The sequence below is a fragment of the Pollachius pollachius genome, assembly GCF_949987615.1.
Source record: "Pollachius pollachius genome assembly, chromosome: 11".
In the NCBI taxonomy this organism is placed as follows: Eukaryota; Metazoa; Chordata; class Actinopteri; order Gadiformes; family Gadidae; genus Pollachius; species Pollachius pollachius.
The window spans coordinates 16,165,086-16,190,791 of record NC_136944.1 but is presented as its reverse complement, the minus strand read 5'-3'; the positions used below and the strand labels follow the sequence as shown (position 1 = coordinate 16,190,791).

At 41.1% G+C, this 25,706-nt stretch overlaps 2 protein-coding genes across 3 annotated transcripts in view; both read left to right on the top strand.

The window, feature by feature from the left end:
* pde4a (phosphodiesterase 4A, cAMP-specific) overlaps nucleotides 1-13,659 on the top strand; it is a 24,359-nt gene extending 10,700 nt beyond the window's left edge. Inside the window, 9 exon segments of the mRNA XM_079746031.1 lie at nucleotides 4,041-4,134; nucleotides 4,319-4,482; nucleotides 4,787-4,885; nucleotides 5,186-5,350; nucleotides 5,636-5,735; nucleotides 5,974-6,128; nucleotides 6,579-6,701; nucleotides 7,561-7,743; nucleotides 9,499-13,659. Of these exon segments, the coding sequence (XP_079602157.1) occupies nucleotides 4,041-4,134; nucleotides 4,319-4,482; nucleotides 4,787-4,885; nucleotides 5,186-5,350; nucleotides 5,636-5,735; nucleotides 5,974-6,128; nucleotides 6,579-6,701; nucleotides 7,561-7,743; nucleotides 9,499-10,047 (1,632 nt within the window). The 3' untranslated portion in view covers nucleotides 10,048-13,659.
* Nucleotides 13,660-14,045: 386 nt separating this feature from the next.
* prkcsh (PRKCSH beta subunit of glucosidase II) lies at nucleotides 14,046-20,514 on the top strand (the record flags this gene model as incomplete). 2 transcript variants are annotated; one of them, XM_079746041.1, is made up of 18 exons in its annotated part: nucleotides 14,046-14,075; nucleotides 14,613-14,706; nucleotides 14,798-14,914; nucleotides 15,010-15,105; nucleotides 15,210-15,267; nucleotides 15,402-15,519; nucleotides 15,990-16,119; nucleotides 16,240-16,324; nucleotides 16,607-16,685; nucleotides 16,802-16,885; nucleotides 17,442-17,612; nucleotides 17,744-17,834; nucleotides 18,470-18,539; nucleotides 18,759-18,848; nucleotides 18,929-19,003; nucleotides 19,109-19,208; nucleotides 19,342-19,497; nucleotides 20,201-20,514. In XM_079746041.1, 17 exons carry the CDS (start codon nucleotides 14,046-14,048, stop codon nucleotides 19,483-19,485), a joined length of 1,632 nt encoding a protein of 543 aa, XP_079602167.1. In that variant the 3' UTR covers nucleotides 19,486-19,497; nucleotides 20,201-20,514. The 2 variants fall into 2 exon arrangements, with proteins under 2 accessions (XP_079602167.1, XP_079602166.1); XM_079746040.1 differs by having other exon boundaries at nucleotides 20,197-20,514.
* Nucleotides 20,515-25,706: the final 5,192 nt, after the last annotated feature.

Sequence of the window (25,706 nt, the reverse complement as noted above, 5' to 3'; positions counted from 1 at the left end):
TTTCCCCCTTGTTTTGTTCTATGATTGTACTTTTGCGTCTTTCCTTAGTTTGTGTATGAGATTTTTCGGGGAGATATTTTTTCTAAAAACAGGGTGTATGCATGTGTATGTGTGTGTGTGTGTGTGTGTGTGTGTGTGTGTGTGTGTATGTATGTGTGTGTGTATGAATTTGAGTGTGTCTGTACAAACACAAACGGTAGCAAGAGATCTGAGCCTCTGCTGATGTGAGGCAGAACACTGTTGGTCTGAGTTGTTCTTTGACATTTCTGCTTTCATCCAATATTGATTCATGTACACACTGAAGCCAAACACGCAAAGGCATGACCACTCAGTAGGACAGATTGTAATCCCATGCATGTAGAAAACAGCCACATAACTGAGAGAGAACAGGGCTGGTTTGCTTTGACTGCAGGTAGCTTTCACTGTCACATGATACCTATGCCTTCTTTCAAGACCTTGGGCTCCTTGTTGCTCTCTCTCTCTCTCTCTCTCTCTCTCTCTCTCTCTCTCTCTCTCTCTCTCTCTCTCTCTCTCTCTCTCTCTCTCTCTCTCTTACTTCAGACTCCAGGTGGCCAATACCAAGGGCAGTGTTTGGTGCCCGCGTATCAAGGGAATATACTGTACATGTGGTTTACTTTTTGTTTTGAGAAGCAAATTCTCTTCTCAGTAGCCATTTTCCTAATCGTACACTGCTTGCATGACCATTAAATAGTACATGAGATGGCACTCATGAACACATTTGTGAGCCAGGTGGGTGCTAGTCAGATTTGTGTGTTAGCCAGGTATCTATTGTGCGGGATTACCAGGTGTGTGTTATCCATGTGTGTTAGCCAGCTCTGTGTGTGTGTTTGTGTGTGTGCGTGTGTGTGTGTTAGCCAGGTGTATTTGTAATGTGTATTAGCCAGGTGTATTAGCCAGGTGTTTCTGCTAGCCAGCGTCAGGTTAACTAAGCCGTGCTTTTGCAAATGCACGTTTACGAAGCTGTGCTTGTTTGTACCAATTGCGTGTCAATCAAGATGTGTACTTGCCAGGAGTGTATTAGTCAGGCGTGTTAGCCAGGTGTGTGTAGGGTGTGTGTTAGCCTGTCTAGTTGGATGGGCTGATTCGTGTCATGATAAAGTTGGTTGAATTGTTATGATATAGCCTGTAGACTGGGTCACAAGACTTTGTTATTGGAATGTAACACTGTATAACATACAGTATGTGCATTTTTATAGCAATATGAGATGAGCAAGGTGAAAAGACTTGTTATCCATAGAAGTATTCATGAGCTGAGCTAGCTGAATGGATGGATCATCAGTATCAATATTCATGTTGTGCTGGAGCTCAGATGTATCAGTCACAGGATTGTGACCAGTATTAACACTATGGCCACACAAAGCATTTTACATGAAATTACAATTGTATTAGTAGAATATATACTGTGTTTTTACCGTATACCTTCTTCTTCTACTACTACTACTACTACTGCTACTTCTTCTACTATTCATAATAACTGCATTGCTACAACAATTTCCATACACGGGCTACATCCAGAAAAGCTTTACATTCTCTGAAATAAACAAAGAACAACAGTAGACAGTTAACATACACATATATTCATCAAACTAGTATATTCTTTTTGATAAAAGTGATGAACTATCATGCACAATACCTCCAAATCAAACACGCGGATGCCACACTTGTTAATTTTGCTGATCAACAGCCAAAAAGGCACCAACCAGCTAGTAAGCAGGGGAGCGTACCTATTTTCCCCGGGTCCTATGTTCCCCGGTTCCTATGTTCCCCACTTTGTATGTGACCGGGAAACATAGGATCCAGCGAGCGAATAATATTTTCGTAGGATGGTAGTGGCAAGTACCGCCTTTTTCGCCTCTGATTCAGCTGTGATTGGTTAGAATGGCTCTCCTCCAATTGGTTATGATTAGGGTTAGGTTTAGGGTTAACCCTCACCCTAACCCTAACCCTAACCATAACCATAAACCTTACCCTAACCCTTTGCACCCGGGGAACATAGGACCTGGGGAACATAGGGATGACCCCGTAAGCAGCTAGCTGCTGGAAGCTAGTTGGACTAGCCCTGGACTCTAAGTCAGCAAGAAGGAACTCTCTTGCTACTGAGTGTTCACCCTCCAGACTGCTCCCTAGTCATTTGAATACAAAGCTTTCTGTTTACCCTGTGATAAAGCTTAGAATTTTTTTAAACAGTGCTTCAATTCTTTACATTATTTAAATAGTGTCCATCGTCAGGACTATGTGGTGTTTCCGGTGATGTTTTGTGATTTAATCCTCATTAGCAATATCGATTATTCTCTGCGGCATAATGCTTAGCAGTTTATTATTTTACCAGATGAAAGTAAAATATAGCATCCTGTACACGTTCTATGATGACTTTCGGAATGAAGTGTGTGTCACTATTTTTGTGCATATTCAACACGTGATCAAATAGTTCCCCACTGGGTCACACATATGTACACAACTATGGATGCTTCTGTCATATTCGGCCATCATATGTGTATGTGTATGTGTGTGTGTGTGTGTGTGTGTGTGTGTGTGTGTGTGTGTGTGTGTGTGTGTGTGTGTGTGTGTGTGTGTGTGCATTTGTACGTGTTTGTGTGTGTGTTGTTTGTCCTGGCACTAGGGCTGGCACTGTACAAGTGTTGGTTGGCAGCTATGACTCAGCATTGCTGCTTTAGAAAGAGTGAGAGAGCAATGCTGTGGAAGAAAGAGGGAGAGAGAGAGAGAGATCCTGCTCAGGTGGGCCCACTGGGCTTCACAAGGTTATAGGCTTACTTATTCTGTCGACTGGCCACTTCTTTAAGATGATTTTTCCTTATTGGAAGGCCATATTGAGAGAACAATCAGAATCCTCTTAAAAGGAAACAAAGTGAACCAAAAAATGACACAAAATGTATTAAAGCACTGCACAGAAATCAACAACTGCAACAGCAACAACACGGTGAATACATACAGTAAACCTGCATGTGAGTCAGTGAAATACGCTGCAGATAGAGATGTGATAGTACCAGCAGCATGCTGTTTGTCTAAAGAGAGAAAGAGGAGCCCGACATAAGACCGAAAGAAGGGATGAGAGCAGAGGAGAGGAGAGGAGACGAGAGAAGAGGGGAGGGGAGGCTTTGACCTTGGTAAAGGTCAGAGACACCTGCCGACTCTCTCAGATTGTCACCCAAGCAGCCACTGCTCTCACATCGAGCTGAAGGACTGACTGTGAGGAGGCAGTTGCCACGGCAACCGCTCCGGTTGCCATGGAGATTATTATATGTGTGAAGGATCAGTCAGTAGGACACAGACTAGGAGGGGGCTGTGTCCAAAATGCCTTGCCGTGATTGGCTGGCTGGGGAAACGGCTGAAGGCTCTTACTCGCCAATATGAAATATATGAAATGTCTTGTCATCTCAGATAACGTTTAACCTTGAGGACAGTCGATGTGTTCACACGCCCGCAACCTGCACACACACCGTTCAAGTGCACTGCCTCTTGATGTATGTTATGGGGGGGCATAAGAGGAGGGCAAATATGCCACGGCTGGTGGTTGATGTATGACATAAATGACATGCATGACAATCTGAACATGGACGTGATGGCCATGTGCACCAAGTATCGAAGAGACACAATATGTGGATGATAGAAACACTTATTTTCCCAGCCACACCTAATGAATGACATTCAAATTGAAACAATTATAATGTATAGATACATATACCATATTTATATATAGATATATTTATACATATCACATGCTTTATTGATTTCAAAAGAATACCAAATAACAGGCCAACACTACCAACTATACAATACCATCCGATCTGCAATGAATATCATAATGTATCTACATGTCTCCTTACTTCTTTCTGCCAACCATAACCGATATGCAGTGTGTGTGTGTGTGTGTGTGTGTGTGTGTGTGTGTGTGTGTGTGTGTGTGCGTACTTGCATGCATGCATGCGTGCGTGCGTGTGTGTGTGTGTGTTTATGTTCTGACCATCCGCTCAAACCTCTTATCCTCCCTTCCCTTCCAGTTCAAGAGGATGTTGAACCGCGAGCTATCCCATTTGTCTGAGATGAGTCGCTCAGGGAACCAGGTGTCAGAATACATCTCCACAACTTTCCTAGGTAAAGCAGTAAGCACCACCACAGCAGCCGGCAAAACACAACACCATCGGAGCATGAACCATCACCTGTAGAAACCAACCCCGTCCCTGGCTCACTGTACCACACTGTCCTCTCCCCCTGCTCCCCTCTTATGTGTGTGTGTGTGTGTGTGTGTGCGCGCGTGTGTGTGTGTGGATCTCTGCAGATAAGCAAAACGAGGTGGAGATACCATCTCCCACCCTGAGGGAACAGGAGAAGCCCATGTGTCACATCAGCGGGGTGAAGAAGCTAACGCACAGCTCCAGCCTCTCCAACTCCGCCCTGCCTCGCTTCGGCGTCAAGACCGAGCAAGAGGACGCGTTGGCTCGGGTAGGCATGGCCACGTCAGGCCCCGCACTCTCATGCTCACCCCCATGATGATACCCATATGTAGGGTATCATATCATAAGGGGCACATGTTGTAAGTTAGCTTTGGCTAGAAACGCTTTTATGCAAACATAGGATGACTGTCTCACGCTTGTCTATGTTTCTGTATCTTTCCCTTAACCTTAAATAAATACATGTAAGTGTGTAGATCCGTATGAGGTACCAACTCATGTGGATCTGGGGGGAGGGGGGAATTGTGATATTGTCGTAATGATGTGTATTTGTTTGTTTGTTTTTGCAATGGCAGGAGCTGGACGACTTGAATAAGTGGGGCCTTAATATATTCAGTGTGGCTGAGTTCTCCAATAACCGACCTCTTAGCTGCATGATGTTTGCAGTCTTCCAGGTAACCTACACTATACATCTGCTCTTATTGTCAAAGTGAAGATTGTTATCTTTTTGTTAGCCCTGTCGCAGGCTCTGTGGTTAAAGGTTTATATTCAGTCTTGACCGAAAAAGCCTCAAAACATTTGAGAAAACAGTTCATATTTGAAGAAGGTAGTGATAGCTTTATCAAGGATGTAGAAGGCACAACTAGACAACGGGTGTCAATCACCACGGGGGGGTGGTCCAGACCACGGGAGGGGGTCCATAGTGGCCCAGCGCCAGTCTAAAGCGGCTCTCATCTCTTCCCCCTTTCTTCCAGGAGAGAGATCTAATGAAGACCTTTCGGATCCCCATGGATACCTTTGTCACCTACGTGATGACCCTCGAAGACCACTATCACGCCAACGTGGCCTACCACAACAGCCTCCACGCTGCTGATGTCACACAATCCACACATGTACTGCTGTCTACGCCGGCTCTAGATGTAAGCTCATGATTTACGAGGCCTCACTAGCCTGATAGTACTAGCTTAATTCTAGCTAGCTTGACTGGAGCCATCTGATATTATACTGTATATATATATGGAATTTAGGATAGTCTAGTGGAGTGTTTGACCTGTAGGCAGCTTTGATTCAGATGCCTAAAGCCTATCTGAACCTTTTGGCATGCAGCTGAATTCAATGTTGTTTGTTATAAAGTGTGTTGTTTGTTATTGGTAGATCTATACTTTTGGTGGACTAACAATATTGGATCTCCTTGTCCACGTTAGGCTGTTTTCACCGACCTAGAGATCCTTGCCGCATTGTTTGCTGCTGCCATTCATGATGTGGACCATCCAGGCGTGTCAAACCAGTTCCTCATCAATACAAGTGAGTGAAAGATTACCTGATTTGAGGTGAGCTCATCTCACCATTTTGTAGAAAAACAAGGGGGGTCATTTGCAAATTAGCGACTTGGTAATGAGTCAGGTGATCTATACATTGAATACAGATTCTGTTGGCATCTTCTATTCATCTTCTAAGCTTCTATCCATCCCTATTGGGGATGGAATGAGAAGGAAGCAGTTGGCTTTGTAATAATCCCTATGTGTGATGCTTCCTCCCACAGACTCAGAGCTAGCCCTGATGTACAACGATGAGTCGGTGCTGGAGAACCATCACCTGGCCGTGGGATTCAAGCTGCTCCACGAGGAGAACTGTGACATCTTTCAAAACCTGAGCAAGAGGCAGAGACAGAGCCTCCGGAAACTGGTCATTGATATGGTGAGTTCTAGACACAAGGTCACAGTACGTCCTTCTGTCCTTCTATCCTTCCTTCCTTCCTTCCTTCCTTCCTTCCTTCCTTCCTTCCTTCCTTCCTTCCTTCCTTCCTTCCTTCCTTCCTTCACACCTTCCATTCTTCCCTTCTTTCTTTTCATTTCATCCTTACTTCCTTCCTTCCTTTCTTCTTTCCATCCTTCCTTCCTTCTTTCCTCCCGTCCTTCTTTCCCTCCGTCCTCCTTTCCTTCATTCCTACCTTCCTACCTTTTTCCTTACTTCCTTACTTTCTTCCTTCCTTCTTTCCTTCCTCCCTTCCTTCCTTTATCCCTAATTTCCTTCCTTCACTTCTACCTTCCTTTTCTTTCCATCCATCCTTCCATCTGTGCCTCAATCCTGTCCCTCTTCTCTGGTCCGCATGAGAAGGTAGCTCAGACTTTTTTTTTTTTTTTTCAGGTTTTGGCGACAGACATGTCCAAACACATGAGTTTGCTGGCAGACCTGAAAACGATGGTGGAGACCAAGAAAGTGACAAGTTCTGGGGTGTTGCTGCTGGACCATTACACAGACCGGATACAGGTGAGATGAGACCCTCCACCTTAGAGGGGTTATATTATGCCAGCAGGTGTGAGCCGTTGGATTATTTTGCCTTTCCCTGTGTTTTAGCGACATCACAAGTGGGAGTGTCCACCTAGATGTATGATGCTTGGATAAGCAACATTCGCAAGCATCCACTGGGTATGCTGATAGATTGATCTATCCAGCATACATCTAGGTAGAAACTCCCACTTGTGATGTCACTAAAGCACAGGGTAGGGCAGATTTCAAAACGGCGGGTAATGGCTAATAACACTCACACCAGGTGGCATAGTATCACCCCTTTCACATTTGCAATGAAGCATGTTTTTTTTCAGTATGGTAAAATGCGGTAAGAGAGTGTAAACAGTAGAGGTCACGGTAAATTCTGCTACTCCAGTAACTACAAACTCTCAAATTAGAAGCAAGAAATTATCTGTTTATTTTGCTTCTACACAGATTCAGTACAAGTCTTACCTAATTGTGTCTGCCGTGTTTTACTATCGTTGAATAATAAGAGGCTGAATATGTCCTGCAAATGTTGTAGGACATATTTTAAGGAAAGATTGTATTATACGTCAACAATAATAATAAAAATACATTCATTAGAAGTGCATTTCATGGTACACAAAGACATTTCAAATACATTTAAGACAAAATATATACCAAATACATTTCAAATAGAGGAATGTTTCAATCATTCATGCACAAATGAATCTTTGAAGGTAGGTAGGCATTAGAAATATTCTGTTCTACACGGTTCTACTGTATTCGCAACAATATCTTTATCAAATCTCTTAGACGTTATCTAATGTGATGAACCAGAGACGTGACAACCTGGGGGGGGGTTGGGTTTCTGCAGGTGCTGAGGAATATGGTGCACTGTGCGGACCTGAGCAATCCTACCAAGCCTCTGGCTGTGTACAGACAATGGACGGAGAGAATCATGGAAGAGTTCTTCAGACAGGGAGACAAGGAGAGAGAGCGAGGGATGGAGATCAGTCCCATGTGTGATAAACACACTGCATCGGTGGAAAAGAGCCAGGTAACTGCCATGTTTAATCATATATAAGTCAGATCCTCAAATAGGGTCAAATGAAGTGAATTTTTGGTTATGGTTGGGTTCCTGGTTACTAATTTGGTATACAGTAATATTATTTTATGAATTATTTAAGAGCTGCTATATTACATTTCACGTCAAACATTTGTGAAATCATGAGTGGGAATGCCCCTCAATATGCACACTGTATGGGGGATAATTATCCATCTTACCTATGGGAGGACATTACCACTTTTGGGGTCATCTGATTATGACATCACAAGTGGTCATTTTCACTCTGATGTATGATGGGTGGGAGTTCATCTATCCCTCATCCATCTGGGTACAATATAAATGTTTACAAAGACTACCACTTGTGATGACAAAATATATAATCTTATGACATCACTAGTGGTAATGTCCATCTAGCTGTGTAATGGATAGGGGTTTAGCTATACCTCTCCATCTGGGTAGACACTACCAGTTGTGATGTCAAAAACGATATGTTTTGAAAGAAACGCTACGATATTCCCACTACTCTGCTTAACGAGGTTCTCAACATGATTGGTCCTTCTGACTGGCATGACCAACACCTCCCTTATCTATTGTGAGTAGGGTTGGGCATCGTTTGAATTTGAATGATTCCGGTTCCGATTCCGATTCCTCGTTTCGATTCCGGTTCCTAACGATTCTCGATTCCGATTCTCTTAAGAGGCAGGGTCAAAAAAGTTTACATGTTTTAAATGAGCTAGCTAACCAGAAGTCTTTCTGGATGAAATAGTCTGAACTTCTCCATGAATTTTAATTTTATGAAATTTTTACTTTTTATGAACTTCATTTTGAATTTCTAACAGGGCTGTTTTCAACTAGTATATAAATATCAAATCTATGAAATGAATATAAATGTTATGAATTTTCTTTTCACAGAGGTATACTTTTCACAAGATAGTTTAATTCATTTTTGAAAACTTCACATTTAGACATCCTGCAGGTACTTAAACATGTAACTGAGCTCCCACTGATGGGCTAACCTGGTGCAGAATATCGAACAAACAAAGAGGAGAGAGAGAGTCGGATCCGGAGGATGAAGCAACGGAGGAAGGCCGACGCAGCGCGTCAAAGACGGGGCATGCTGTTATCTGTACACCATGACCCCGGAGATGTTTAATCATGTTGGTTGTACACCCTCCTTTGCACGATATAATCGTTTTGCAAGTGTTGCACCGAGCCGACTTGTCATTTATTTAATTAAAGTTAAGCCGCACTTTCGAGCGCCGCCGCACAGTTTCCATGTTTACGCGAGCATAAACAGTTTCGCGGCTTCTCCGGAAGCTTCTTCATCGTTGGTTTTCGGCGGCTTCTTCTTCCGGTCGGCGGACTGGGCATCGAAACTAGTAATCGAAATTTTAAAATTTGAACGATTCCGGGAGAACCGGAATGTTAGTCCCGGTTCCAATCGATGCTCGATGCTCGATGCCCAACCCTAATTGTGAGAGTCCCTGATTGTTTCAAATACACCAAATACACACTTATTTCAAGAACCCATTTGAAACCAACCAACTGCTTGGAAAAATCATAAAAAATGTTTTCAGAATAATCTCAAATTATTATTACTCTCCAAATTGTACAAAACGCAGAACTCCTACCTGCACCTTCCTAAAGGTCTGGTAGTTTGGGCTATTCTAACACCCAGGCAGAAGCCCCCTGCCTCCCCAACAGTTGGTACCTCACACCCATCTGATGCCCTTTTCCGTGCTGCAGGTGGGCTTCATCGACTACATCGTCCACCCGTTGTGGGAGACGTGGGGGGACCTGGTGCACCCCGATGCCCAGGACATCCTGGACACTCTGGAGGACAACCGGGACTGGTACCAGAGTACCATCCCCCAAAGCCCCTCCCCGCCCCCCGTGTGCCAGGACATGGACCTCAACACCTGTGTGGATAAGTTCCAGTTTGAACTGACCCTGGACGACGACCCCCCGTGTGAACACAGGGAGTCGGAGGACGACGGCGGCGGGCAGCCCGTCCCCAACCACATCACGCAGGACTGTGGGCGGCCCCCGGACGAGGGGAGGAACCAGGAAGCGGCGGCGGAGGGGATTGCGGAAGAGGAGGAGGAGGAGGAGGAGGAGGAGGACATTATCGAAGAGGAGACGGAGGTGGCGATGGAGGAGGAGGAGGAACAAGGGGACAATGAGCGCAAAGCCCACCTGGAAGTGACCTGCCAGAAGGAAAGCCTTTTAGACACAAGTCCTGTAGAGGAAGAGGAGGATGAGGAGGACTCATCCTCGCCGGCGGAGGACACATGACTCCTCCTGCGGTGTTTTTCCCTCCTCACTTGCACACACGCTACCATTGCTCCTTTCGTTTAACGGGGCGAACCGAGAACAAATAAGACTGCATTGACAATACAGACCTTTAAATCTATTTTTCAAAAAGGGAATTAATTATTATTGCTTAAAAGAAAAGTTAGTTACACAGCAACTGTAGATTATGAGTGGTGACAAATCCTTCCTGTTCATTTCGATAGGAACATCGGAACGTGACGAGTGGAGTTGAGCATTAACGACGGGGACGCGGAAGACATTGTAGCACTCTGGAAGAGCCATGCACATTTATAAACACACATGAACTCACCAATACAACACACGCTATGTCGCTGGGAGATTCCAATAACCGTATACACCAGAAGTACCGGGAACATTTGTACACTTCAACATCCACATACACAATATGTACACAAGATGCACACACATTGCAACACATTTGCCATGTAGACACCCACAGCAACACACACAAAGCAACACAACATGTGTATGCACACCCATAAAGGTACCAATAACACACTTGAGCGTGTGTTTGTATGTGTGCATTTGCAGCAAAGTGAAGGACAAGGATAAATAACAAATCTCTTTGGAAAAAGCCATCTCTTATTGGAATTATTAAACAGTGTCAGTCAGTATTAGAAATCCATGTTTGCCATACGAAACTCAGAAAAGCTACACATCCAGGTGACAATTTTTTCCATTTCTGTCGGAAAGAAAAATATAAATATCCACAGAATTGGAGGAGGAGAAGAGAGGAAGCTAAGGAAAGGAAGACGCTGCGACGCGGGGGGGGGCCTACGTCCCGTACCCCCCCTTTTCCCTTTATGAGGAGTGCTACTGGTGCAAGATGGCTCTGTGCCTTTCTGAAACACCAGCTTCCTGAATGGAGCTGTCGTGAAGCAATGCATTGTGGGACAGGAGTGTCTGCATTTCTTATCTTTTTTTGTTGGTTGTCTCTAGTTAAGGATTTAACTGTTCATGGTGTTGTTGTGGTGTGTCCGTCACACTTGGAGTGTCTGTGGTGATATTTAGTTTTTAGTTGTTTTGGGCTGTAGGTCTTCCTTTGCTGCTCTTCTGGTAATATAATAACTTAGATACAGACCAATCACACACACTCGTTTTTGAGTCCATCTTTTCTTATTGATTTTCTTTTTTTACTTTCTGAGAATAAGCCATGAGATGATTTGACGACTATGTTTTGCCTATTTTGTATTTACCACGGTTGCTATGTATGTATGTTACTACTAAATGTCTGTGGAATCGTTTCATTTAGCAGATCCCCATGCACCATCTAGCATTCACTTTGCTCACTTTGTTTGCTAATGTCTAGACATAACTCACCAAACCAAAGGATTGGCATTGGCAAAGGGATGCAGTGATTTCAAAGAACACGGACGTTAGGGGAATCAGAGTGATAAATGTTCAGGGAAGGGAAGCGTTGACCTTATGAGGGTTGTCTCTAATCATGTTTTTCATGTTTATAGCTTTTTTGCCTTAATGTACGATTGCACACAATACCTGCCCGTGTTTCGATTTATATGATATCAAAATGAATATAATAATATATTTATATCATCATGATGGTATAGTCTTCGGTGAGTTTTAGGTTTGTCTTTACAAAATGTGGGCAGTATTTGTGTTTAGACCGACAAAGCAGCCAATCAGTTGTTGTTTTGTTGCATTGCAGTGGGTCACAACGATTGTGTTGTTTGAATCAGGAAGGTGCAATGACTTTACTTTATAGCTAGCTAAAGACATGCAAGTAAATGAGCAGATTCCATGAAGACTACGTTGGATGGAGGCGTCTTTTTCATTTTAATACAAATACACAACAGGCTGTGGAATCTGACGAGCGAGTGAATGAGTGACAAGTCAAAAGTGTTATAGGTCTAAATATGGTCATGGGTCATTCAGTGACATCACCTATATTCCGATGAATGGTGTTAAAGGATTTAAACAGCACATGCCTCACAAGGTCACGGTTGGTTTGTGACTTCTTCACAGGGTAAAAAAAATACACAACTAAAATTAAATCGTAGAAAATTATAAAGTCAAGAGGTGGTTTCTGCTGGTCAGTAACTGTGCTTATCTTGAGACACTTTTGCATGGTGCGACAGACGTTTGCGTGCATGACCTGCACTGTCACGAGACGGCGTGGAGGCCACCACACAGGACTTCATCCGGTCCAATGGGAACCCAATGTTAGGATCACGTCTTTCTTTTTTAAACCACATGATTCCCATTTGGGTTGGCCTTTTTCTTTGAAGATGTTTCCTGTTTGTTTTTGGGCTTGGTTTTATTTCATAAGCTATGAAACGTTAATATTTAATTGCCATAAAAACACGATACTGTAGCAAATGTTTCTTATTATGAAATTATTCAATTGATTAATTGCTGCCATTCTTTTTAAATGAAGTAAAGGAAACCATGGGATATATATATATCCTGTATGTTTTCTTTTGAACAGTCTGTGTACAGTTTATTTTTGTATTGTTCTGGTGGATGGTCTAGAAATTGAAATCACCTAATGATGATATCTGCTATAAGCATTATCAGCAATGTACATACTGTAATATTGCATTGTAAATGATCAATTTAGTCAATCCATGAAGGAGGGCAAATAATCACATGTATGTTTGTTGAAATTAACCACTGAAGCACTTCAGGACACAATCCCTCCATCTTCTCCTTCGTGTTCTGTTTAATTTACGTTAACGTGCGCAATCTCCTACTGTCACATCCTAAACGTGCACATTCATCAGTAGAAAGCTTAAGCGGCACTTTATTTTCAGTAGGTTCTGGGCGGTGCTTTGAGGTGGAGCACAAACTGTGCTGGAATTCTGGTATTAACTGAATAATATGTTGATTACATTCCACCAAGTCAAGTCCCAACGATTCATTGTGCAGTAGAGGCATAACTGACCTCAGTAGTCATGCTATAATAATAATAATAATAATAATAATAATAATAATAATAATAATAATAATAATAATAATACTCCTTGTGAATCAGTTTTGACTTATTGGTCAAATATATGTGAATTAAGTTTAAAAAAGGGATGTGACTCATTTATTGAAAGTAAGTAATAAGTGGTGTGTTCTTTGATGACTTGGCCATTTCTAGAATGATCTCCACCCCTTCTTCTTAGTAACTTGTCTTAGCCTAATAAGCCTGAATGTCAGTCTCACAGTGTCCTACCTAGCCGGTTCCCTTTGGGATTGCTATCAGGTTACTTTGTCAAAAACTGACTCCCTCTGAGAAAAATTCTCTGGGCTTTAATCATGTGTTTGTTCACAACTTTTAAAAAGATTAAACAACTGAAAAAAAAACACCATGAAATGATTGTAATATTTGTAAATCTTGCTGTAATGTGTAAAATGTGTCTACGTTATTTTTATTATATTATTTTTATGAAAGGTTTTCCTTTTGACAGAGGCTGACGTGTCATTTTGTGAATAAATGCATTTAATAAGCAAACATCTATATATAAAACAATATCATATATATCAGTATATTTTTCTTTTATTTCACTGTTCGGTACTGTAAAGTGTGTTGAAAATACAAATAAAGGACGATTTTTGTAATAAAGGTAATATGCGTAATATTTTGGCAGTTTGGGAACATTCAAGATGCCTCTCATCTCCTCATATTGACTTGTCGACTTTTTGCGCAATGTCACAGCCCTGAGATATTTAATTTATAAAATCATTGTACAGAATAACAACATCTAGCTGTTACCATTCACACATTTCAAATACAAAATAAAACACATAGCAAATACATGTCCAGCTTTCAAAATTGTATACTTTGAAGCCTGTGAAACATACTATAATAATACATAATTTATAATACAAATGCACGACATGGACGTATCTCCCAGTATACTCCAGTTAAGTCACCCGACCTTTCCACCAATCATTTACTGTGGAATAATTGTACTGTCCAATCAGAAGAAACCACCGATCGCGAGGGTCCGCACATGCGCAATCCAGTAACGAAACAAGAAAAGGTAATGAATGATAAGCTGTTTGTTCGTTTCACTAGAAATAATCTATATTCTATTGATAAACAAGTCATTTATTGCCATTATTGCAATGTAAGACATATAGTTAATCGTCGACGATATACAATTTGAACTACAGTTGTTGAAGGAGTCGCCCTTTGCCTTCAGTTGTAATTCCTTGCTACCATTACGCTGTAGTCGCCTTCCTCTTTGCTACAGTAATAATCGGGAGATTACATGTATTTTGGGTTGTTTTAACAATTATAAAGTATAGCATGTCTGTCCGGATATCCAGATAATGATTTAAGTAGTCAGTAATGGAATCGACTTGCGGTGTAGTTAAATGCTCTGTTGTCAAAAGTTAAGAACCTCATCGTTTGCCAACACTCCACGGATATCCTTTTCTCGTCGTCCCACTCCTATATTTCATTGATGATGTCGACATGCTAAACTTTACGATGTTCCAGTTCCCTCGATGTGCTATAATGCGTTTCATCGAGTTTAGTTGAATCTAATGTTGTAAAACCCTTCTGCTTTGCCCAGAGCATCGCCATGGCCTCCTCGTACCTGCTTTTTATGTTTCTGGGGGCGGTCACAGCGGTGGAGGTGCTGCGGCCCCGCGGAGTTCCTCTGTCAAGTGAGAATGATATATTCCCTCATTAATCATTGAGTATTTAATCTGCATTAAACTGCCCATGTATCACATCTTGTCTTTTGCTGATCCACAGAGAGACAGTTCTATGAAGAGAATCGACCATTCACTTGTTTAGACGGCTCGGGGACCATACCGTTTGATAGAGTCAATGATGATTACTGTGACTGCAAGGATGGCTCTGATGAACCGGGTATGTATGGCTCACGCATTGTCAAGAAAACCATTGGCGATACCAATTAATCAAATTCGTGGTCTGCACGAGTAACAGACATTTGGTTCTTTCAGGCACTGCTGCTTGTCCCAATGGCAGTTTCCACTGCACAAACGCAGGCTTCCGCCCAGGTTTTATTCCATCCTCACGAATCAATGACGGCATCTGTGGTAAGAATTTAACCACCAACCCAAATCCCCTTACTGTTCACACTAATCGTATGTCTATTGTCAACAAAAAGCCTACCTTTTTTAAAAGTGTCCTTCCCGCACAGATTGCTGCGACACAACAGATGAGTATAACAGCGGTGCTACTTGTCAAAACACCTGCAGGTATACCACACAATCCTTTGCTCAACACATAGTTCATTCAAATCTTGTTGATTTTGTGTATTTATTCAACCCTTTTGAGGTAAGGCCAACGTATGAGTGGCAGTTTGATGATGCGCTTCCTGTGTGATTCTCAGGGAACTCGGACGTAAGGAGAGGGAAAGCCTGCAGATGCTGGCAGAGGTGGCCAAGGAGGGCTTCCTGCTCAAACAGCAGCTAATACACGAGGCCAAGAGGGGCCTGGATGAGAAGCAGGTGGGCATGGGGAACATATCTTCTAGAAGAAGATTGCTTTAGTTTACTGAAGGTTTATAATTAGGTAGAGCTAATACGCTATCTATTAAACGTGTGTTTGTGTGTGTGTCGAACACAACAGGAAATGAGACTGAAACATAAATATATTGCAAAACCTATAACTTTTGTAATGAATGAATGGCTCAAAATACAGAGATTGATACAATGGCTCAAAATACAGAGAGTGAAGGAAATGGATGGATAAAATATGGGAAACACCATTATATTACCTACGTATTATGATCCCGGCCATTCCATTTATGATGTGGAATTATGAACTGTTCCCTAACCCTGTTATCTAACTAAAACCAGAACCTTAGTAATTTTACTAAGGTTTGTTTTATTAAGATTTGTTTTATTAATTTTCAATATTTGTTGCTGGTTTGATATTTTCCTATATTAAGTAAATGTTTAATGTCTTGTTTAAACAGAGCAAAGTAACTGAACTTCAGCTAAGCAAGAGGGCATCAGAAGACGCTGTGGAGGCCCTGAGGCTTGTGAAGGAGGCTGCAGAAAAACCTGAAAAAGAAGCCAAAGATCGCCATCTAAAGGCCTGGGAAGGTACAGCAGCACAACATGGGTCGCACTCTTCGGCTCTTCCTGGCTATGAGAGCAGTGGCTATAAAGTCTTTCATCTGAGGTTGTGTAATCCTTTGTATTCCCCATGTCTTCCTGTTTCAGAACAACAAGCCGTTATCCGTGCGGAGAAGGACAACACAAAAATGGCAGAGGCGTTTCTTAGACTTGATGTTGATGCCGATGGCCTGTAAGTGTTTGAGCTCCTAGAACGTATTGTTAATGTAGGTCCTTTTTACATAATTCTGGTACAAGACAGGTTTGAAAATGACATCATAAGAAATAACTCATCATTACACGTTTAAGAATAGTTCACAATATAGTTCGTTTCTACGGATTTCCTCATACAAATAAATACTGTTTGCCTCATACATTTAGCCATCTCTTGTATTGTAAGTGCTTATACTACTACCAATACTACTGTGACTGGTGTATTGTTTTATGTTTATTTATTCATCTTTTTATCTGTCAGTGTTTCAGCGGTGGAGCTTCAGGCCCACACAGAGCTAGATCCCGATGCGGACGGGATGTTCACCGAAGAGGAGGCACAGGTGAGACCGCTTCCCACACACAGCACCCCGGCTGGGTCGACTCCATACCAGTTTATCGTGGAGCCATATTGTTGTTCATTCAAAATGTCATTAAGGAAAGACTTCTTGCGTTTCAGGGGGTGTTGGGAGGAGTGGAAACCGTGGACACTGCAGCGTTTGAAACCATTTGGAGCAGCATCAAAGAGAAATATCTCTCTGAGGTAACAGTCTGGGTATTTGGGCGACACATCAGGCCATCTGAACATTGGTTCATTGCAGTGGGTGTTCTGTCTGCACTAAACTCTGTAAACAGGGGTAAACTGTAACAAATTGGACTAAATGGGCTGTTGATCACTTTTGTTGCTATGAAATCGACAGTACTAGTTTGAATATTTAATTTTTAAAGATATCCTGAGTACTTTGAGTGAGTACATTGAATATCAATTACGAAAGTGCTTTAGTATAACGGATGCCAGAACCTTTTTCCATATCATCTCCAAAATACTAACGACATTGACATTGTATAAATCAATTAAATATTTTAATCAACGTAAGTGGATTCAAGCCATTAAAGACAGATTTACAGTCTGAGTTGAGCACTGCCAGTTGGACCGGTTACCGGTTACCTCATTCTACAGTAAAAACAATTAACCAAATGAGTCATTAAACAGTCTGGAGAATGCGGGCATAATGAGAAACAAAAAGGCCAGACCACAGGCCCGTGTGAACAGCCTTAGAGCTCCTGCTATTCCACCTGAAACCTCCTGCTCGCCTCAGCCCCAGACAGACATCCCCACGCCTGGGGACCCCCCGACCCCCGAGGAGACAAGGGAGCCGGCCCCCGACAACGATTCAGAACAGTACCCCGACGAGGAGGTCCCTGAGGAGTACGAGGACGAGGACCCAGACGACGAAGATGATGAGGACCAGGACGAAGAAGACGATAAAGTAGGACGCCCCCCCGAGTTTGCTCTTTTCTTCTTTTTTTTTATCCCCATCTTAAAATGAAACCCTGTGGATTATATTCTCAGTGGCTGACCCGATCTGTGTTAATGTTTGTTTGTTTGTCTGTTCTGCAGATCCCACCCACGGCGCCGCCCACTGACACCACGGAGGAGGACGAGCAGGCGATGCCACCGTATGACGAAGGCACCCAGAGCCTCATCGATGGTAAGTGCTTGATTCAGTGTGTGTCTGTGGTGTATAACGGTGGCTTTTACCATCACACCCCACCATTCCCAGGGCTGATTGCCTGAGTAGGTGCTGACACTGCAGCCAAGTGCATTTGGTTTTCCAATAGCTCAGCACTTGTTTGATGGATGGAAGTTTTTGTTCATTGTTTTGAAATACAAGGTTTATTCATCAGCCCTTTTTTTTAAGGTTGCGCTGTTTTGTAGAACCAATTTTTTTGTTTTTGCTAAGTGCTGGGCTTATAGATGTATGAAAATGCTGAAGTACATTAGGATATTGAAACTACATTTGTATTGAATATACAAAACCTGCCTTTGTTTTAATAGGTATACCTTATAGCTATTTTAATGTATAATGGCAGATGGTCTCTTGAAACTGTTTCAGAACAGCTAAATGAACTCGACGACTGAAAACAACTTTCCACATTTTAATGAGATCACTTTTGAAGCTCTAGGATGCATAACTTTTAAGAGTGGGTTTAAATGCACAGCTGTGTGCGTGTGCGTGTGCGTGCGTGCGTGAATACGTATATGTGCGCATACCTCCAATGTAAATGGCTTTAATGGATGTTTTCTGTGCTGCTGTATCATTAATCAAGTTATTCTGAATCCCAGTTGCCCAGAAAGCCAGGGATGAATTTGATGAGGCGGAAAGAGCTCTTCGTGCAGTGGATGATCAAATCAAGTGAGTCTTCCTGGATGAATATGGATAGACTTGCTTCCCATAAATAATTATCGTCCTGCATTGTATCCACTGAAATCGGCCTACTCCTCTGTTTTTATTCATGGCACAATAGCCAATGTATTATTCACATGGAATTGCTTGCAATGGGGATTGGAAAAGAAAGGATATTTGGTTGTTAAATGACCCTATTCTGACTTGGTTTGAATTGTGTTTCCACAGGGGCCTGGAGAAGGAGATCTCCCTTGATTTCGGACCTAGTTTTGAATTTGCCTACCTCTATGGCCAATGTTACGACCTAACTACGAGCGAGTAAGTTCACACACTGAAACGCATGACATCAGCATATATGGCCAGACAGAGGACACTCAGCTTTCTTCTCCATTCTAAAGGTACATCTACAGATTATGTCCATTCAACCGAGTATCCCAGAAACCCAAGTTTGGGGGATCTGAAACCAACCTTGGGTAAGTAAACTCTGCGGTGCCTTCATCGCATATTGTCATGGTTGTTTTTGTGTTTAGTTCATCTCCTGCCTTTTCCTCTTTAACCATTTAACCATCCTCCTTCAGGTCCTGGGGATCCTGGTCTGGTTCAGAGGATAACATCTACTCCCAGAAGAAGTATGACCACGGCACTGGGTGCTGGCAGGGCCCCAACAGATCCACCACTGTACGTCCCCTCCTCCATCCTCCCCACCCCCGTTTGGCTTCTTTCGACAGTGTTCCATTCAGCCCTGGTCATCCGTATTGACAGCAAAGGGACACTGTTTTCGGACGTTAACGGCGTCCCTTATCCCTTCCAGGTGAAGCTTACTTGCGGAAAGGAAACGGTGGTGATGTCCGTCTCCGAGCCCAGCCGCTGCGAGTACCTCATGGAGTTCACCACCCCCGCAGTGTGCCAGGAGCTGCCAAGCCTGGACGCAAACCACGATCACACAGAACTTTAGGCTCACCCGAGCGTAAGTCAAAGCATGCAACATTGGCGAGACATGAGGCCATTATTGGGTCCGATGTCAGAATCAGGGTCAGGATTATTAAGTAGGGAGTGGAAAAATACGAGCAGTGCTTCAATTTGTAAAAGAGTTAGGTGTATATGGAGTTACATGATCTCAACTCATACACTTAAAATCATTCTAGCTGGGGTGGGGCTTTTTCCACGCACCCTCAGAATTGACCTTATTTCGAGGAAAGATCTCTTGTGATGCCAGTCCCCCAGTTGAGAAAGAGCAGAGCAGGAAGCGTGAGGTAATGGTAACTTCATTTGAGTCCATTCACAGGGATGATTTACAATTGAATAATGCTGTTAATGGATGTCAGATATAGTTTTCCCTTTTAGAAAAAAAAAAAAGACAAACTAGCAAGGCTATTTATGCTTTAACACATTTGTAGTTTGAACGGAATCTTTAGATTGTGTGTTTTACGTTGTTTTGTATGGTAAGGTGATACCGACAATGGATGTTAAGTAAAGATTACCTGCCACACTGTTATGGCTTATAGTTAAGAATGTCATGTGAATATTTACTGTTGTCTTAAATTATTTGTTGCATTAAATGTTTCATAGCAGATGCTATTGCTATGAAGGCCTTAAGAAAGCTACAAGAACAGCATGAATGATGACTGTAAGGGTAACGGGTTGATGTGTATGCTGTCCCTTTCAGGTAGCTTTTAAAGGGACCACTGGCAGCAACCCCTTCTGCACGAAGCTGAGCAGAGATCCATGTGGGACTTCCTTTCTTTAGTTGAGAGTTTCTAGGTTGTCTACTTTGTTTTACCCCGATATACAACTGTCTAAAAGTAATTGTCATTCCATTAAAAATAAAGTTTTTAACATATTCCAAACCAGTTCTATTTTTTGGAAAAACGATTTTACAAGTGTATATATTACGGATGACTCTGCATTATGTCTTATTTTAAAATCATTTTCTATTCAACACTAATAAAAAGATGAAGACTTTAAGAGAATGAGTTCTCCTATATCCTATAGTCCTTTGTCATCATTTCTTACAGCAAAGTCATAGGAAGTGCAAATAATATATAAATGTTAGCCACCTGTAATGATATTGAAATTGGAATGGTTGGTGGTTATCAATTATAGTTTTGACAAGGAGATCCACGAAAACAGTCACTCAGATTTGTAACTTTTATTTTTTTCTGGCATGTAAAGTACAAATAATTAAACAATTCCATGAAAAAGTCTTCAAGCGTCTTCAGCTGAAATCCCAGTAATAAATATCCTAGACTAAACTGACAGGTTTATTTTTTTTCTTTCGTAAATTTTGTCATCGTTTGTTTTGGTCATGTTTGGAAGTATGAGATTTTTTGTTCTTCCACTGACGTTGGTGTCAGCAGATCGGTTTTGATCATTTTTGAACCTTTTCGATTTGTTCTACCATTGCAGGAAAATGTAAGAAAACATCACTATGTTACTGTGTCCCCTCTTCTAAATAAATAGACACAAAATACAGTTGGTTGAGAAACAAAGGACCACTCAACCCCCCCTCACATACCCACCCTAACGCCGGCACTCCCAAAAAACTTTCCTGCTGCTGCCTCATGGTCTGAAATTGGAGCTGTGAGCTCAGCTCCCAGCTGGTATTCCCAATGCATTTAGCCTCATATGAAACACTATCTCTTGTTTCCATTTATTCCATCGATCGCAAAGAGGATCTCGGATCTATGCTGTAGTCTTTGGGGAGAGGCAGCCCTACTTTCACTGTATAAATATAAACCAAACAGCAGAGACAGGAAGGCTTCTTGAGAGGTCATTGAGCGATGGACATTACATATGTTTCTGGCTTCTAACTGGAGTCCTGCAATAGGCTCCAGCCACGCCCTTTGAGTCCCTCCTTATGGCCCTTAAGATAACAATCAGGTTATTTGAGTGATTGGAAAAAACAAGACTGTGATTAGATTAAATAATCAAAAGATTTTCATTGAACAAGACAAACAGAACACAGGCAGTAAAGGCTTAACATCTAGCACACAGCATGTATGTTTATACACTTCAATTAGTTTAATATAGCAGTGCATTCTTTGACTATGGAGAACATGTCCAAATCGTACTTCTAAAGCGTTTTTTTTTATCTAGTTGTCCCCCTTTTTAAGAAACGAAATGGTGTAACCACAATTTTGGCAAACTTAAAATCTTTTAAACTTGCAAATATAATGAAATAAACAATAAATATACACAAAACATACTTTATACGAGGCAATAATAATAATCATAATAAATAGTTTTTAAGTTAACAATAAGTTAAAACTACAAGCTTAAAGTCGCCCAAATAATACAAGTTTGTTGGCGCTATCTTGAATTTTTTCTGTTTAAATTATTTTATGTTGCAACAAAAGCTACCACAGACTTTTACAAACACAATTAAACACAGTTTGATTGAAATAAAAAAAAATTCTAACTAAGTCTAAAATCTGCATACACTTTAAGAACTGCAACTAATTAAATAATGGTATAAAAAATAACAAATTGTACCCAACCAAAGCAACCAAACAAAATCTTTGACCAATGTGTCTCCTCTATGGTAACATCAACAACACAAAAATGCTAATTTAACAAGTGAGTCTTGATATGTAAAGTAAATCGATAAATCACAGGAAAAAAAAATGATATTTGAAACTGACACGGGCTAAAACGAATGATATATAAGACAGTATTCCTTTCAAGGTCTTTTATAATTGCTTCGTAAGGTCAGCCAAATATGCAGTTTCTATTAGCTTGCCTGGCCTGAGCAACAAATCGGGGCATAGGAAGGGGATTATGGACATTTAAAAATGAATCGATTAGATCAAAGCTTTCATTACTTGTTAGATGCCCTTAATAATCTGGCTTTTTTCTTCTTCTTGTATATTTGATCGTTTTTGCTCTTCTGCAAACCACTTCAGTGTGACGTTTAATTTGTTTTTTAAAAAATATATATCATTTGTTCTCAGTCAATATAAAAACAAAGCACATTGCACTTACTGTTCCATAGGAAAGGTTGTTTTTTTTGTCTTTTTTGTTTAAATGATTATTGTTGCTGTTCAAGCGGTGTCATTGGGTGGTCTCCTGCCATTATCCTGGCTTTCTACTGTTTTATATTATGTTAGTGATGAGGGTCTGTTTGGACTGTGTGTGACGGCTCCATCTTGCACTGATTTGTTTCTTGTTAGACATAGTAGACTGGACAGGGCTAGGTCAACAGCACTAGTTAACATTGCCTATTGTCTGTTTCCATTTCAAGGCCAGGCCAAATGCTCACCTCCCCTGTGCTACCTATTCTCTTGCATGGCCTGAACTTAAAATAGCTACTATTAGTCCTTTCATGTGATTAGCACTGCTCACACCACCAATAATCATTTGGATATAATTGGGAATGAAATGGTATGATTAATAATGATAATTTTGAAAAAAGTCCATGGTACATTTCCGTCATGTTGTAATATTTCCAGTTTGAAGACTTAATAAAAAAATTAAAAGCACACACTATCAATATTGGGGGGTGGGGGGGGGGGGGGGGGGGGGGGGGGGGGGGGGCGTACACTTGATATTTACTGTTTGTTTTTTCGGGAGGTGATCTGATTTCACACATTATATTTTGTATGACTTTTTATTTATCTCGAAGCCTATATGAAACGTGCAAATGGGGTTTGTTGCTACTTTATATTTTATTTGATTGACATTAGTTTTGGTATATGCACAACTGTGATGCTCAAAAATATTAACATAAGTTATAGAGGGTCCATATTCAATAAAGAGTTACGTTTAGTGGAACAATTGCAGTCAGGATAATATAATTTTGGCCTTGGTACCGGCTTTCCATATAATTCATTGGCGGAAATTAAATTTACCCAATTGCGATGAATGTGAATCAATGTTTATTATGAATCTGCCTTTTTAACCTTTCTTTTTGCAATCTGCCATTATGTTTTTTCCATCTGGGCAATGAAACTGTCTCACTGCAGCTTAGTCTGGGATTCTCAAGTCAAAGCACTTTTAGCTCACTGCACCATCATTGTAGCAACACTGTACACGACCTAGAGATGAGAGAATTGAGTGTGAATGCACACTGTAAAGTAAAGATGTAGAAACATCTATCAGGTTTTAACCCTAACTGTTTAACTTGTATACATCAACTTTGTTTTTTGTTGCTAAGTCTCAATTGTTTTGATATGGTTGAACAGTTAAGTTTGAGTTACAACTTTCCTTTGCCCCTTCCCTAACGCCCACCCGTACACCACATGCCTTTCACCCCATCGTTCTGCAAAGATCCGAGGGTTTAAATAAAAGCCATGCGATCGCCCCAATTTTTCCAAGCTTAAGAATCTGTAAAAATTCAGCACAAGGTCTTGTTCTTTTGTATGTATAAAAATAGATTTATCTCTAATGTAATCCTTTCAAAGAGATCGTCATCCTCTTTGGCTAACACAGCGTCATTTAGAAAAGCAAAAATGTCTTGAATATAGTTGACCTTATTTCTATTCTCATGTGCAGACAACTTGGTATTTGAAGACAATACCTCTTCCCATGGTAGATCCTAAATTAGGTTTCTTAACACATAGTTCAGCATGACAGGTTGTAGTTGGAATAATGTTCCATCAGTGATACCACCACAGATAATTTCCATGCTGTTGGGTTTGGGGGGGGGGGGGTGGGTCAGATACACTGAGATATACTATATTGGTGGTAGTGCATGAACACAAGCATATTTTAAGACAGTCCTTTAAATTCTGGGCCTGATTTGTCTTTGTCCATTCCAATTTTTACAGAGCAAGAATTTTAATCTGAGAAGCTTTTGAAGGGTTAAAACCAAAACAGTTTGGAGAAGCCCGAGGAGCTGGCAACAAGCTGTTTTCTCTAGGGCTCCCTAGTGCTAATACGATTATTGTCAGGTGGTCATTGTTCAGATCCAGGGTGTTGGAACAGCAGGGATTTTCGTTTTGCTGTCTGCATTTTAGTTTTAAGAGAGGTTTTCTTATTCCACGTATAGATATATAAAACTATTGCCTTGTCTACGAGAAAAGATTGTTTTTGAGCATCAGTTTAAAGACAAATACCGGTGTTCTTGAGTTTTGTATATTTCTTTTGGCAAATTGGAATCCACCCATTTCATTTTTGTTTTATACAAATGATCAGATGCCTGTTTAATCTGGGAAATCTTTACACATTCTGTTGACGTATATTTATGCTATTTTCATGTCGTAATGTCTTTACAAATGTCAAAAAAGTATTCAAAAAGTGGAAAACCGGTATTTGTCTTTAAATTGTCTTGTGGTGGAAGAGGTTTTCCCTGCCTTTCTTATTGTAATTATAAAAACAAATGATCATTATCATCTGTCACAATGCAGAGTCTGCTTGTGTTTGAATTCAATATGTGAATAGATACCATAACTTTGATGGGCAAATATTTGCAAATCCTTGTCAATCTGTTTAGATGTGTGATAAATTGTGTGATTAGTGAACTGTTGTAGTTGGGAGATTTTTAAGGGAAGAGCATTCTTATGGCTAATCAGGCTAATCATTTCAGTGACCAGTCCCCATTTGTTAACCTCAGTATTGGGTCTGAGCAAAAGCTCTCATATGGTAGAGAAACTGTCTATACACTAGGCACCACCTAATGCAGACTCTGGAAACAGCAGTCAAAGATTCTAGAAAATGCTTACATACTCGGCTATTATAACCACCTTAAATATTGAATATATAGTTATATTTTAATATACGTATATAAGAGAACACTGTTTTTTAAATTTATTTTACTTTGATCTAAAAAGAATCGCTGATTCAAAATGCCCAAGTGTAAAAAAGTGACAACATCCTCTCCAGCAAGATGACAGGAGAGATGGTGGGGGTAAGAGTTTGGGTAAATTGCACATAATCGTTCATTTAGAATTTTGATCGTTTTGTTCAGCAGTTATATCATTATTTGCCTGAATTCAATCAAAGCACTCCGCACACATTCTCTGTCACATTCTTTAGACTGTCTCCTTTATATATTCCTCTCATACCCACCCCCTATAAAGACCACTCATGCCTACTAATTCAATCCAGGCAAATATGGGGAAAGTTTAGCATGTTGTGTAGAAAGAAAAAAAAAAGGAACAACTCCACTATTGAGTGTATTTTGAAACTCTGACTTCTGTATCTTTGATTTGAGATATGTCTCATTGCCTGGTGTGTATG